The 14921-nt window shown below is 47.7% G+C and overlaps 1 protein-coding gene across 1 annotated transcript; it reads right to left on the reverse strand.

Annotated features, from left to right (window-relative positions):
• Positions 1–201: 201 nt before the first annotated feature.
• On the reverse strand, positions 202–8477 carry ODF1 (outer dense fiber of sperm tails 1). The gene is made up of 2 exons (XM_037133351.2): positions 8158–8477; positions 202–625 (listed from the first exon to the last, which is right to left on the reverse strand). Exons 1-2 carry the CDS (start codon positions 8475–8477, stop codon positions 202–204), a joined length of 744 nt encoding a protein of 247 aa, XP_036989246.1.
• Positions 8478–14921: the final 6444 nt, after the last annotated feature.

Consider the following 14921-nt stretch of genomic DNA (forward strand, 5'->3'; position numbering starts at 1 on the left):
GTTAACTCCTCCGATGCCCTCTCCCCAGGCAGGGCTCCTGTAGTGGGTCGGATCAGAAGACACGCACACACGCCAGTGGTTGCAGTTATGTATTCAGCTTCCTATGTCCTGAAATAACGGGGGCCTGGAGGGGGAAGAGAAACACTGGAAGAGCTGCCTGGCTGGAGTAACTACATCTACTAAGTGATGGCTTCCTACACTTTACAGAATCATCTTCCTACAGGAGAATCGGCTCCCGCACGGGTAGCACGGGTTGCAAGGGTCACATGGGTTGCAGGGGCTGCAGGGGCTGCAAGGGCTGCAGGGGCTGCAGGGGTTGCAGGGGGAAGTGCAGGGGTAGCATGGAGACTCGATCTTGACGCAGCTGCCGAGCCCGTAGGAGTAGGTCACGTCCTTCTCGTCCACGCACGGTGGCAGGCTGAACTCTTTGCAGATGTTCATGTAGCTGTACTTTTTCGACCCAAGGCAGTCATACCTATTCTCCCGCTCGGCCGACACACACACCTTTCCGTCCTTCACTCGAACTTTTACTTGGTCAGGTTCAAAGCCGCACACATTTACCGATCCTAAAACATTACTGCTACAGCAAGAGGAGGCCAGAATCCTGTTTGTTGTTCTTCTCAGTCTGAAATTCAGAAAACGGGAAGGGTAGGAGGGAGAAATTCAGACCTGGCTCAAGAAGCAATATTTCGATCTCTATTTCTTCTTTTCATAGCAAAAGTAAACACTGGTCATTGTGAAAAATCAAACTTTACAGAAGTGCATAAAGTAGAAAATGAAAGACTTCTCATGTAAATCACACTCCCCCAAGGTGAACCTCTGTTAAGAACAGACAGATTCTTGGCCCTCCAGATCTTTCTCTTATATTTAAATCTCAGCACCTACTCTTCTCAGTTAAGGAAACTTGGGCAGGTTCCTTAACTTCTCTGTGCATCGGTTTCCTCATCTGTAAAATGAAAATAATAATAGTACCTACATCCCAGTATTGGAGGTTTTGGTGAAATTATGTATTTTGCTTAACATTGTGCTTGGCACATTATAAACTCTGCTTAATTACTACCATGGTCATTCTTATTATTACTATTGTATGTAGACCCTTAGCATTTGTTTTTTAAGGGGATGCCATTTAAAACTTTCATTTTAATGATGGCTGTCAGCCTCAGGACCCAGCCCTGTAGATCCACAGGCCTTGTGCTATCCCGGGGCTGTCACACAGGCTCAGCCGGAATATTCCATCAACAAACTGACAAGACAGGATGCTAGGCCCTGGCTCATCTCCTCCTGTCTCAGGCTGCTCCAGACTCCGGACCGCAGGCCCCAGCAGGGAAGTCAGCTTGGAGGCACTGTGCACTGGATCCTGCTGGCTGGCAAGGGTTAATTATGCATCTCCCTTCCCACCTCCTCATCCAGTGACTTCATGTTGATAGCTTGAAATCCATCAAGGTGAGAATATTTACACCATGGGAATTGGTAAGCAGAGCACATCGAGGCTTTTCTCTTTCCTGCACTGAGCTGATTGCTAAATACCACACCTTGTGGGCCCTGGAGCAGCAGATTTCTGTGGTTCCTAGAGAGCTGCCATGTTGTTGCTCAGCAATCCTGTGTATGAATCCTTTATAGTAAAAGAAGAACAATAATCACAGCTCACACTGATCACTTCTGATACATCAAGAGGTAGTAAAGTGAAGTGCTTAAGAACACAGAGATTTAACCTACATCTTGGCTCTGCCATGGGGACAAGTTACTGAATTTCTGTACCTCAGTCTCCTCATTTATAAATTTGGGACCTCTTCTAGGTTTGTTGTGAGGAAAAAATCAATTAATGAATGAAAGGTATATTAGTACTTGACACATGATTAAGATCCTGGGTTTTGTGGAAAGTGCTAAGTTGGGAAAGGCATTGTTTTGTTTACTCTCCACGATAACCCTTAGTGCAGTTGTAATTATCACTGTTTTACAGATGCGGGGAAGGTAAAGGTGATGAAGGGAAGAGTCTGGATTCAAATTCAGGCCTGTTAATGCCAAGGCGAGGGTTTTAACCGTCGGTCTCTGCAGCCTGGCGTGGGTCCATGTTTTAATTGCCTGATCCTTCCAAAGAAAACCTAATGCCCTGAAATGGTCTTCTTACCTAAACATTAAAAAAAAATTTGTGTTCTGAGAGATACTCCTACAAATCTTCTATCAGTCAGTCTCCGAAGAAAGGCCTTAGAATGTGTGATTTCTAGAACATATTCTAGTTTGAGGAGTTGGACCCAATGATTGGATTATTGGTTTGAGACATTTTTAATTCTTACTTTTTATGCTGTACTTTGTTCATATACTTTTTTTTGTCACTTAAGTTCATTGTAGAAAACTCAGAAAATACAGATTAGCAAAAAAAAAGTATATATTTTTAAAATACCCATAATTCTACATAACATTGAACATTTTGGGACTATACTTTTCTCCCTTTGTGTGTATCTATTTCTACTTATTTTTTACTTGATAAGCCCTAGCATGATTGGTTTAATGACAATATGAGCCCTTGTACTGAAGGTTATAAATGAAGGCCCTAGTGGCTAATTCCAGAATGATCAAATAGAATGCTGTCCTACAAGATATTGAGGTGAACAGAAAACTTCTGCAAGGCACCCAGAGGACTGCACCAGTCGCTCGGCTTCATTTCCACCCCGGCCCCAGTTGTCTTTCATGCTGGGTACCCATAGGCCATACTAAGAAGAAATGAAGAGAATTGGGCTTTCTTCAAAATCTGTCTGTGTCTCTGTGAGAACAGCAGCAGAAAAAGCACTCTTATCTCCCCGGATGGGCAGAGAGTAGCACACAAAGATGCACCATGCCCTCTGTGGGTGGACCACAGGCTGGAAGCCCCAACAGTCAAAGCCAAGCTTGAAGCACAGAGTAGAATGGTGCCCCCCCAGGCTCTGAAGAACCTCCCTTGGTGGGCACATGTGCTGAGCCACGCTCTTCTGTTCAGTGCAGACCTTTTAGTCGGAGAGGAGAAGCATCAAGTCCTGCCATGAAGGCCAGGCTGGGTTGCACAAAGAAGGACCACGGATCTCAAGCAGGATCTCCAGACCTGACTACTGCCATGTCTGATCCCGTGTGTAAGACACAGGCCCTCTGCAGGGGGTGGGCCTGGGGGCCAGGTCTACGAGCCACAGCCGACTCCAAGATCCATGTCCTCCTCTTGGCAGCGTGAGTCTTGGGGCACAATTTCACGTCTTTTATTCCCTTGATTCCCCCTCCTCCTCTGTTCCCATCACTCTGTCCCTTTGCCCCTGCCGCCCCTGCACACGTCCTCCTCCAATGCAGATCTTCAGGAAATCACCTAAGCAGTTTGGCAAGGTCACATTTCTCCTTCCTTTTGCTCAAGGTCAGAAGTTATCAGTGGAGACGTGTGGGTTTGGGAGAAATTGCAAGAGCCACATTTTACTCATCAGACTCAACTCTGAACTTGCAATTTGACTCACCTAGTGAGGTGCCCATGATCCCACGTGGGATTTTCCAAGGCTCTGTGGGGATTGGCTCCTGTACTTATCATGAGGGTGGAGCTTAACCACAGTAAACGGGGGCACCGGCCCCTTCGGTTTGTTGCAGAAGCCCCTGGGGAAAGCTGGGCAAAATGCATGGGCAGCCATTGTCTGTGTCTACTACCCCTTCTCCCCACTGAAACTGAGTTTCACGGGCATGTGTGGCCAAGCTCCTGAATGCGACACATGCTTTCCACAGCAGTGGGGAGTGACACAACCAGCCATCTTCACAATGATATAAATCGCGTTCAGCCTGCCGATGTGTAAAGTAATGAAGACGTCAAACAGGCCCCTCTTTTCTCAAGAGCAAAGGGCAGCAGGCCTTTCTCTAGTTGTCTGTGAAGTACTTGGCCTTTTCTCCTAATATAGACCCCTTCCTAGGACCTGTTACACTGGATTCCTCCTTTCCAACACCTCTTCCCCTTCCTCTTCTTTCTCCGCCCTCTTCCCTGCTTTTCCCGTCTTGGCTCTCCTTGCCAGACTTTCGGTTGGTGCTGAAGGACAAGGTTACCCTGCAGGAGCAGAGTAGGGCAATGCAAGTGCCTCTGAGTCCCCAACAGAGCTTGTTAAGACAGGTGGCTGGGTGCCACCTCCGGGGCTTCTGACTCAGCGGGTCGGCCAGAGGAGCCTAGGATTTGCATTTCTGACGAGTTGGCCCAGGGACCACTCCAGAAGCACTGGCCCCATGAGGCCGATGAGGTGAGCCTGGCTTCGGGTCCCGCATCTCCCACTCCTGGTGATCAAAGACATGGCCACTGAGGCTGCTCCGTCACCTCTAAGATGGCCACGATGGTGCAAGGATAAGCAGCGTGGAAGTTTAAGGGACATAATTTTACCCGATCAAGGAGAAGTCATTTAGTCTGTACTGGGCTCTGCCTGACACTGACTTTCCTGAAATCTGAGGCTGTAAGTGACTAAGCCCAAGTCCTGCGTCCTTAAGCAAGGTCAGACCAAGCAGTAGACATGCACGTGGCCTAGATGGGCAGCCGCTCCTACCCTTGTCATCCTGGGATGACTGGGCTCCAAGACCTGTGCGTATGGAGAGATGGCGATGAGAGGGGACCCAGCTGGCTTCCTCAGGGGAACAGGAGAACTCTCCTGTCGTGGGAAAGCCCGCCTCTGCCAGCCATGAAGCCGCCAGGCTTCCCCTCTTGGAGGCCATGGCTTCTGAGGCAGGGAATGGGGGGAAATGAAAAGATTTCCCTGAGGGCTTAGCACTGGGCCAGGTGCTGCTAAACAGGCAAAGAGGCCATCACAAAGGATGAGTGTCACCATCCTCCAGGGCCAGAGTGATTCAGTGAAAACCACATTCTCCAAGTGTGAAGGGTTAAACTAGGGAAGAAATGAGAGGGCAGAGTTTCAAGGTTTTCAGAAGACTGAGTGCCCCTCGTGTGGGGGCGTTTAAGGGAATTTCTTGTTGAGACTCAGGCCAGTCCCAGCGGGGAGTGGAGGGAGGTGCGGTCTCGGGGCCAGTTTCCAGGTGTTAGTAAGGGGTGCAGGGCTGGGGCCACCACACGCCTGTGGTGTAGCTGCAAAGGGAGGTTCATTTATCTACAAAGGCTGCTGCCAGGAGTTGGGGCAGCAACGGGGCACCACTGATTATGCAATAAACTCCCCACGGCGGGACTGAGTGGGCGCCGTGGTTGCATGTTGGTCCCACTTCAGTGCAGAGGGCGGGGGCCCAGGATGTGCGGTGGGGATGAGGTGCACGCCAGGTTGGATTGTTGGTGCAGCTCCTTGCAGAGACCAAATTCAGTGACCTCGGCCCTTCTAAGTCCAGAAGGAGAAGGAAGAGTCAGGGGAAGCAGCTGGTGGGTGCTTGCTATGCAAAAGCTAATTCAGTGGGAAAAAGAGAACATCAAAGAAGCTAAAGAAACAAAAGTACTCACTCGGGTGTCTACCAAGGAAGATGCTACCGACATGTCTCTTAAAGTAGCTGCCCAGCAAACAATGGAAATGGATGGGATCTTCTACACTCAGTTTAAAAAAACAGGATGGGAGAAATAGACAAAAAACTGTACTTGAAAAATAACTAAATAAAATTATTAAAAAACCCCACCCCACCTCCACATGCACACAGATATGCACACGCATGCAGGCACACCCATCGATCACATAACATATACTTGAGGCATTCTTGGGAATTGAATTGTGGCCAAACCTTCTTATCAGCTATCAAAGGAGCACCCAGAGACAGAGCAAATGGACTCCCACAGACAAACACTTCCACCAGGACCGTGGTGGCTCAGACCAGGGAATCTTTCTGGTTTGGGGAAGAACCTTCTGGACAACGTAGCCTGACATCTAAAAGGACATGTCAACCTAACTGAACTGCCAGCATTCTTTAAAGGAGTAGAAAGGTCCTGTGAATGTGATTTTTAAACTCAAAAAGCCTTGGGCAATGTTTCACACCAAAAATTGTTTTAAAAAATTGAATTAACATGCTATTTCTGGATGTATTTAGTCATGGATTGGGAGTTAGCTGAGAGATAAGGGAAAAAAAGAGGCATTTCCCTGGAAGAAAAAACATGAACAGTGAGAGTCCTCTGGGATCAGGGCTAGATAAGGGTCTGGCGTTTTCATCCATATTCAGGAAAATTGAATATTTAGGTTCGCAGGTGACACGAAGCCCTTCTGGGTGGTGAAATGTCAAGCTGAGAGAAACAGAGCACAGGAGGCTCCACCCGGTGGTGTGGATGTTCTGGAGGAGAAGTGGCTGAGGGATGATGGTACAACGGGGCCAGTCTGAGGCCACTTCCAAAGTGGATCTCCCAGTTTAGAGCGCTGGGAATTAGGGTAAAGATAAGACCAGCATCACGTACTGCAGCAGGACAGAAAAATTAGCAAAGTCCAGACATTGTCAGGGAAAGCGTCCCCTCATATATAAACCACATTACTGAGAATTAAGCTGGAAGTTGGGTCACTGTACACCAAGAAATCGAGTCCCCTGCCGGAGGCGGGAGTGGGTGCCCGATGGCAAAGAGCAGAGAGGCACTCTCCCCGGAGAGTCTGGGGAGCAGGGACAGCCAGGAGACAAAGGCTGAAAGGACTTGGGTCAAAAGTAATCAAGGATTCAAGGGTAAAGGGAGAGTGGACACAGTTCTGCTCCCTTCATTTAGATCAAATATTACAAAAAGAATCCTCGGCTCAATCTTGCTACTACTCTAAGGAGTAAAAATAAAAATTAGTTCAAGTTGAGTGTTGATGAGTTTATCGCAAGAGCCCCATCCCAGATTGTCTAGGGACGTTTGTTCCTGACCTTTGGTGACCTATGACCTGGACCATAATTGCCTTAGTGCCCTTTCCAGTGAAACAGCACTGTCCCTGTTGTCAAGGATCTTGCTCTGTCTCTCTTTATCTCCCTGTCTGTCTAATCTATTAATTTGTCATCAGGATAGGACAATGTTGTTTAAAGATAACAAACTTGCAACAAATATTAGCACTGTAAAGTGAGTATAGACAATCATATTGTATTAAAATCATCAAACTTGCTAAGGGACTAGGCCATAGTTACTCAAACCGCTAAAAGGAAGTGATAATTATGTGATGTGACAGAGGAACTAATTATCACCACAATGGCAATCATATTATAGTATATAAATGTACCAAATTAACATGTTGTCCACCTTAAATTATACAATGTTACACATCAGATATAGTTCACCAAAAATATCTGCCATCCATTTGTGCGCATCTTTAAAAACAGCAGTATATAAAATAGTTTTTCAGCGTCTTGCTTTTTTTTACTTAACATATCAATACGTAAAATGCTTCATCAATCATTTTTGTGTCTACATTATCATTCCAATGTATTCATGGACCAGAATTCATTTCACTAGGGATCTGGATTTCAACTATTTTCTTTCAACAATAGTAACAGACTAAATGGCATATGTAGAAAGTTAAAAGAAAAAAAAGCTTCCCTTAAGCCAAAAAAGAAAATTTAATCAAACAAAAAATTTTTGATGACTTAAAATTACCCAATTCAATTTAAAAAACCTTTTCAACTCTGTCCTGAAAGCTGAGACTCTCAGTTATGCAGTTTATTTGTGCAACTTTTACCAGAGTCTGAGGACAGGCCAACATAACAGACCCAACTCCAGATGAATTTTAAGTCTTTGCTTGGAGTTGGGAAATGGGAGAAAGGTTTTCCTACAAAACCCAGAAAATGCCTCTATTGTTCAATTTGTTCCCCTGCTCATAAAGCCTCTGGCAAACATTAGGATTTGATCAATTATCATTACTTCTCCTGGAGTCATTTCTGTAAGTCCAAACATACTCAAATCATTTTATTCACAACCAGAAAAAATGTGTAGTTCGCTGCTTCCAATAGCTTTTTAATGACACCCCCCATTTCTTTCCCTCATTAAAAGCCCTAGTATTTATCATGTTGGTGCTCCTGCTATAAACCAACAACAGCCCTGCCAACTGACATCATTACATTGTCTTTTGAGAATTCTATAATTCCCCTCAAAGACCCATTCGCTCTTCCAAAATCTTTGCTAAGCCACCAGAATCATTATCTCGAACGCTCTTCATCTCTGTTCAAGTATTGTCACCTCCCTCCCCTTATTCCGCCTCATAGGGCTCATGTAGCAACGACAGAAATCGGAACGCATTCTCTTACTTGGCGAGCTCCCTCTTTTCATCTTCTATGGCCCTGATGGCTTTCCTCTCCAAACTTCTGAGCGATGGGCGAAGGCAGTAGAGCTTGACATCACACAGGCAGCAGGGGTAGAGATCGCAGAGGCCGCAGGAGCGGGAGCGCTTGGAGTAGCACAGGCAGTACGGGTAGGGGTGCAGGTCGCAGCAGCAGTAGGGGTGCATGTACAGGTCGCACAGGCACCGTGTGCTGATCTCGTCGATGCATCGCAGCTGCCTCAGTTCTCTGTCCACCTTCTTTATGTCCCGTCTGACACTGTCCAAAAGACAACTCAGTGCAGCCATTACAGTCACACCTTATTGTTTTGTGAGTACCTTTGGGAAATGGCACTCGGGGGAAAAAATTGTTCTAAGCTCTTCTCAGAAGTTCCTTTTAAAAATAAATGAGGCGCACATGTTTCACTTACTTTAAAGCTTGTGTTCTATGACCTCAGCCCCCTTTGAGTATGTCATAGTCTCTTGGTTGCCATGTGAACTGTTCACAGTCATGGCCTTCAGAGACCTTCCTCCGAGCTATAAAGCTGCTCTCAGAACTATGCTCATGTTGAGATTTCATTCACCTGGAGGTTGGATGGGTCCCCCAAACATTCCTAGCTCTTTGGGGTTTGTGGGCCGACCTTTAATGCCCTTGACTTCTGGGTGTGTGCCCTGAGGACTGGCCGAGGCCGTGGAGGCCTTGGTGTGGGTGACGGGAGGAGCTGCCTGGCTCCATTCTCCGTGCTCATCTAGCTGCTCCAGCCTTGGTGCCTATCTTTGCCCCTTACACTCTGGGTTCTTTCTGGCTCCAAGTCGCTTTACATGAAGAATATAAAGAGCTTTTCCATGGTTCTCCCAACTAACTCATCCTCATGTGTGCCTTTGTCCTTGGCCATCTGAGCCCCAAGTCTCTGAGTCCTGACCTTCCTTTACAACCTGGAGTTCTGGCTGTCCTGGGACATCAGGTCTCCAGCAGCCAGCGTCCTGCTCTAAGTGCCCATCTCTCATTGCTCAGGGTCCTGTCCTCAGTCACCACCACCAAGCCACTCTACCTCTGGTCTTGTGTCCAAGCCCCCAGATACCCTGTCCTTGAGTGCTTCCTGATACCCTTGGAGCCACCTGCCCAAACCCCCCTTTGGATCAACACTCTGGACCTCAGGCTCTGCCCCAGCCTTGGTTCGAGTACTTCTACTGCCCTGGGCCTTTCCTCTCCAACTGCTGGCCAGCTCCCAAAGCCCCTTTCTATGGACTAAGACACGAGGTTCTTGAGGATAAGTGGTTGGATGTGACACTGGAGAAGGAGACAAAGGCAGGATTTGAAGGGCCTTGTGGATATGAATAAAGTCCAAACTCCAGCTAAAGAATTTGGACTTTATTTTGAGTATAATGAAGACTCACTAGTTTCTTTTTCTGTAGAGAGAAGTTGAAAGGTAAGTCTGACTCACACTGAATGTGCACTGTGAGGGGACAACAGCAGCAGCCCAAGTCGGGGCTGGTGGTACCGGCTACAGGGCTGGCAAGCAGGAAGCCAGTAGGGTCACCTTCTTCAAAATCCATGTAGGCCCCATCCAGTCCATTCTCTATGTGGCAGCTAGAGTGACTTTCATATATAAATCTGTCATTCCTTAACCACCCCGGTAATGGGGCTTTTACCTACCACTCCAGGCTCCCCTCCCGTCATTAATCCCGTACACTTGATTACGGGAATTCATTACACTTGGGCCACCATGGCCGTCCTTCAAGTCCCACCCAGGGCTCCTCATTCATGACTTGTGGGCTCTCTGATCTGTCTGCTTAAAAACTAAACCCCCACCCATGTCCTTGATCTAGCCAGCTCCCCAGGCCTTCTTTTGGTTTCCTCTGAAGTTTCCCTTCCCCAAACTAAACAGATTACTTTGCATATTTCTTTCATACCATCCTTTGTCTGTTTCCTCATCTGTACAGGCAGGAATCCTGTCTATTTTTTGCTCGCCATTACTTACCTACCACAGTGCCTGGCACTCACTAGGGGCTTCGGATTTATTCAGTGAATGACCAGGTTAGTGAATCAGACACAATTTAGCACATAGCATGAGGACAAAGTGGCGGAGTAATGACTCCCAGGTTTCTAGCCTGGCAGAATCATGGTGCCGTTGACTGAGGTAAGAGACACGGGAAGAAGAGTAAGGTTGGAGGACATGCTGAGCTGGAGGTGTAAGTGACAACTTTGATAGAAATGTGGAGTGGCCTGTGAATAAGTGGGTCTGGAACTTGAGAGAGAGCTGGGCTAGAGATACAAAATTAGGAGACAGAGTTTCATAGGTAGTTGGAACCCTGGAGTGGGCAAGATCATTTAAGAGAAAGAATAGATTTAAAAAAAAAAGAGGGTGGAGGCAGTCCCCTGAGAAGCAATAAGAAGTGAGAGAAGTAAAGGAGCCCAGGAAAAGCTCATAGGAGGAGAACCAGAGAGCTAAGAGCCCCTGAAGTCCCTGGTGCATCACTAGACCGAGCCCAGCGTTCCCCAGGGTGCCCTGGCCTTGGGCGAGGGCCCCTTTCTGTGAGGTGAGGAGTCTTAGTAAAGGAAGTGAGTTTCCCTGGAGGTAATAGAATGGGAGGCTGGCCCCCGAGTCATAGGGGACGATGAGTTCAAGCAAAGATCAATATACTCAACTTCGGACAGCGGTCGAAAACTTTCAAGAGTGGTTTCCACCCAACGCTGAGAGTGGATTCTGTTAACAGGAATGTGTCCTACTCTTTCCTGAGAGCTCCTATAGGACTTGTACAGATTTCTCTTGCTCCAGGCAATAGACTTCTGAACTCTAATATCACCATGAGTCCCATCCCTTAGCAAATGTCAGTAAAGGTTAACACAGGCAAGTTCTCAGCTTTAGATTCTTAAACACACAGGTCTGGGAATTTAAGTACACACATCTGTACACACATGGCACATTATGAAGATGGCCACAGCTTTATTTTAACTAGGATTCTCCCATAATCCCATCCTTCTAGTGATTTCATGCTTCACCATGATGCATATTCTTGACATCATTTCAAGTGACTTAACAAAGGTAGTGACTCCTTTAAAGATCAGATGAAATGTGATCTAGTCATGTCAGAAGGACAATGCAAGCAGGTCATTGAAACCTGCAGAAACCCACAGGAAGGATCTAGAGTCATGGTCCCTTGCAGCATTAAACACAAAGAGCTTTAATGGGCTCTGATATGGAGGCAGGGCCCCTTCCTTACACAGGACCGTGCCTGTGGAAGCTCCCACCCATCTCGGCTGGTGTCCAGAATGAACCTCCTCTGGGGTGGAGGGCAGGCCTTGCCAACTTCCCAGGCTGGGCAAGGTGAATACCTGATCCCCTGTGTTGGTGGAACTATGGCCCAAACGGGCCTTCTCTGCCTCTTCCACCAGATAGGACAGCTGCAGATCACACCCATTTGCTGGACCTTCTCCAGCAGCTAGCTGTTGGATCAACATGTGGCACTTAAATAGGGAAGACAAATGTCATGCACAATGCATCTTTAGCTGTGTTAACAATTCACAGGTGATGAAAAACCCTGAAAAATTAACTGGTTATTTCTGAGTAGTGGAATCACACGTCACTTTTCAAATTCTCTTTTCCGTGTGAGTTCTAAGTTTCTTTAAAAAAGATATCACCAATTTTATAATGAAAAACTCTTCGATGGTGTGCTGTCTATCACACCATCAGCTTTGCACTGGATTGCTAAGCCTGCCTCTGGCCTCTGCCTCTCAGACTTGGGTGGGCTTCAGAGACGCCCCTCTGAGGAGTCTTCCGTGGTGAACATCTGCTCTCTGGCCTTCCATCATCCATGGCTCCTTCTTTTAGTAAATTTCTTTCCTCTTACTCCACCCTCTGCCTTTAGGTCCCACCAATAAAGTTGCCCCATTGGGGGTCAGACAAGCACCAGAGCTGGCCAATCTGACTATCCCCGGATCTTTCCAACAGAGACTAGGGATTGTGGAAGCTGATTCATGCTGACATGGTCCCTGAAGAGACTGACTCTTAGTTTCTGCCTATTCTGTCATTTTCAAATTGGTTCTTCAGCTTTCCCTTGAGTCTGTGAGCTCTCCCCATCCTTCCAGTAAACTCCTGCTTCTCCTCAGTTACCCCTTCAGCTTCAGATACTTCTAACTAAACACAGCAAGTGTGACAGCCTGTCCCCCAGGCCGGTCCAGGCTGAACTTGTGGGGCAGCCGTTCCTCCAGTGGACATTGTCCCATCTAGTACAGCGCCTCCCTCTGAACCCTGAACTGGCTGCACCAGGCCCCATTCCCGGAGGCCCTGGGGTACAGGCCGATGGTGGGGGAAAGGTCTGGAAACACCCTATCCGTGGACAGTCCCTGGGGTGAGAGAGGCTTCCCTGGGGTCAGAATCTCAGAAACTTAGCTTTGGGAAGCCCAAGTCATCCAGACTAGCTTCCTTCTTAACAGGGATTCTTTGCTCAAGCACCCCAAAATAAGCCATTAAGAGCTGGGGGCCTGCATATATGATGGGGGCCTACTGATTGTTCAGATGGATTAGTACTCCTGTGAGCACACGGGTTCATATCTTACCTTCCCCTGCACCTTTTCATCCCCACTAGATTTTTAACAAAAAATTTAAACGATTTTATTTACTTATTTTTAGAGAGAGGAGAAGGGAGGGAGAAAGAGAGGGAGAGAAACATCAGTGCGAGAGAGAAACATCAATTGGCTGCCTCTTGCACCCACCCTGACTGGACCAGCAGCCAGGCATGTGCCCTGATGGGGAATTGAACAGGCGACCTTTACTTTGCACATCCAACCAACTGAGCCATACCGGTCAGGGCCTTTGACAAATATCTTCCTGCTCAATAAGCTGAGGGCGGAGGCAGAGGAGTGTGTGGGCAGATCACTCCTACGGCTGTACCCCACAGGAGTGAACTCGGGGTCCAAGTTGCTGCAGTAGGAGGTTGCTCTTGGCGGGCCAGGTCTGTAATAGCAACTCAAGAAGTATTTTCCTCTATTTTTCAGCAAACAGAATCATTCAAGTGTTATTGGGAAGGAGTCTTTATATACTAAGTAAGTACATGAGTAAATGTCCTCAATAAGATTTGAGGAGTGAACAGGGCTATTAGTGAATGCTTCCCTGGGATGTGGGACTTTGGAGCCAAAACCGGGGCAGGAGACCCAGGCTGGAAGTAGGAGCAGAAATACCAAGTGCCAGTGATGGTCCAGCCCTGCTTGCCCGCCCAGCTCAAACCACAGAGCTGTCCTCAGCAGGGTGCAAACCTGTGCTTGCCCCCTCCTCCCCCGGGCTTTAAAGGGAATGAGGAGTCTTATCTCCGAATCCTTTGTGACCACTACAGCCTCACTCCCCTTCCTCCCACTCTCTCCTGTCTCCACCTGCCCCACCTCCCCTTCAGCCTCATGGATTCTCCAGGAAAAATTAGATGCAATCTGGACTGATTCTGAGGACAGAGACCAAAAAACTTCCCTCACTTCCTTGAACTTCACACTGGAATCATTCAAACCTAGGAGCACATTTCCACACCATCCTACATGAAGAAGGGCTCTCTTCTGCCACAGATGGCGGTTGAATAGCGTGAAGGGGTTGAGAATTTTCGTATTCCTCCCATCGCCCCCACCACAACTGCCTAATTCTTAGTAGATGTCTGTGCCAGACCAGCTCTCACAGTGACCCTCTGAAGTAGGGACTCTTTATCCCCATTTCCAGATGAGGAGACTGAGGCACAGAGAGTCACACAGCCAGTGACAGGGCTAGGGTGACCCCCAGCCTCTGTCTTTGAAGAGTGACACTTGAGAAGGACAAGTCTTTATTCTTGCCTTAGAGGTAGAAGAGAAATTGGATTTGAACCTCAGGACTTCCAGATCCCCACTGCTGTCGTTGTCCACACGCCTGCTGCCTGGTCTGCTGAGTGTTGTGATGTGCTTTTCTGCTCTGCGAGGCACCTGCGTCCCGCTGGAGTCTCCAAGCAACGGGGCCCAAGTGCCTCCCCAGCACGCTCTCTGCTCTCAACAACGGACGTTTTCCTTTTCCAAAGGAACATTTTCTACCAAGAGTTTTCCCCTCCCACAGCATGGAGGGCTCATTTTGTAGAGAAGCAAGAACCTCCACTGTCAATTCGTACCAAGGAAAATGCATTCAGAACGAAATGTTCCTGCAGAGGAGACCCAAGTCTTTCTGCCTAGGATGCAGATTTTCTACCTCCAGCTGGGCTTGCTCTTAACCAGACGATGTGAAATGTGAAACCCGCCTTACAGCCTATGTTCTGTGTGACTCAGCTTTCTGGGGAAGGCTCCCTGGGGCACTGAGGTACATGCAGATCCAGGACTCTTTCTCATCTCCCTGAGAAGCACAGCAGCAAGAGAACCAGGTGGGACCCCAGGGCCAGAAGCTGGACAGAGGCCAAGCCCTGGGGTCCCTTTGAGCCGAGGGACAGGAGGCCTAAGGCGAAGGGACCAGAGAGAGGAGAAAGAGGGACTGTCCTACCAGTCTTCTTGCTCTTACCCAGAGGTTCTCAAACTTCTTGGTCTGAGGACCACTTTATACTCTTGATTATTGAGAACCTCAGAGAGCTTTAGTTCTGTGCGTTTTACTTAGTGGTATCATATTAGAAACTAAAACTGAGGAATTCGCAGAATGTGTTATCATTTCAAAATAACAATGATAAACACGAGTCATGTTTGTGTATGGTCACTCTAACACATGACTTAGTGAACTCTCACAGCGTTCCGTGAAACAGAATTGCTGGGCCGTAGGCTAT

Source organism: Artibeus jamaicensis, unplaced genomic scaffold (genome assembly GCF_021234435.1).
Source record: "Artibeus jamaicensis isolate MK-2021 breed Jamaican fruit bat unplaced genomic scaffold, CSHL_Jam_final scaffold_916, whole genome shotgun sequence".
Taxonomy (NCBI): domain Eukaryota; kingdom Metazoa; phylum Chordata; class Mammalia; order Chiroptera; family Phyllostomidae; genus Artibeus; species Artibeus jamaicensis.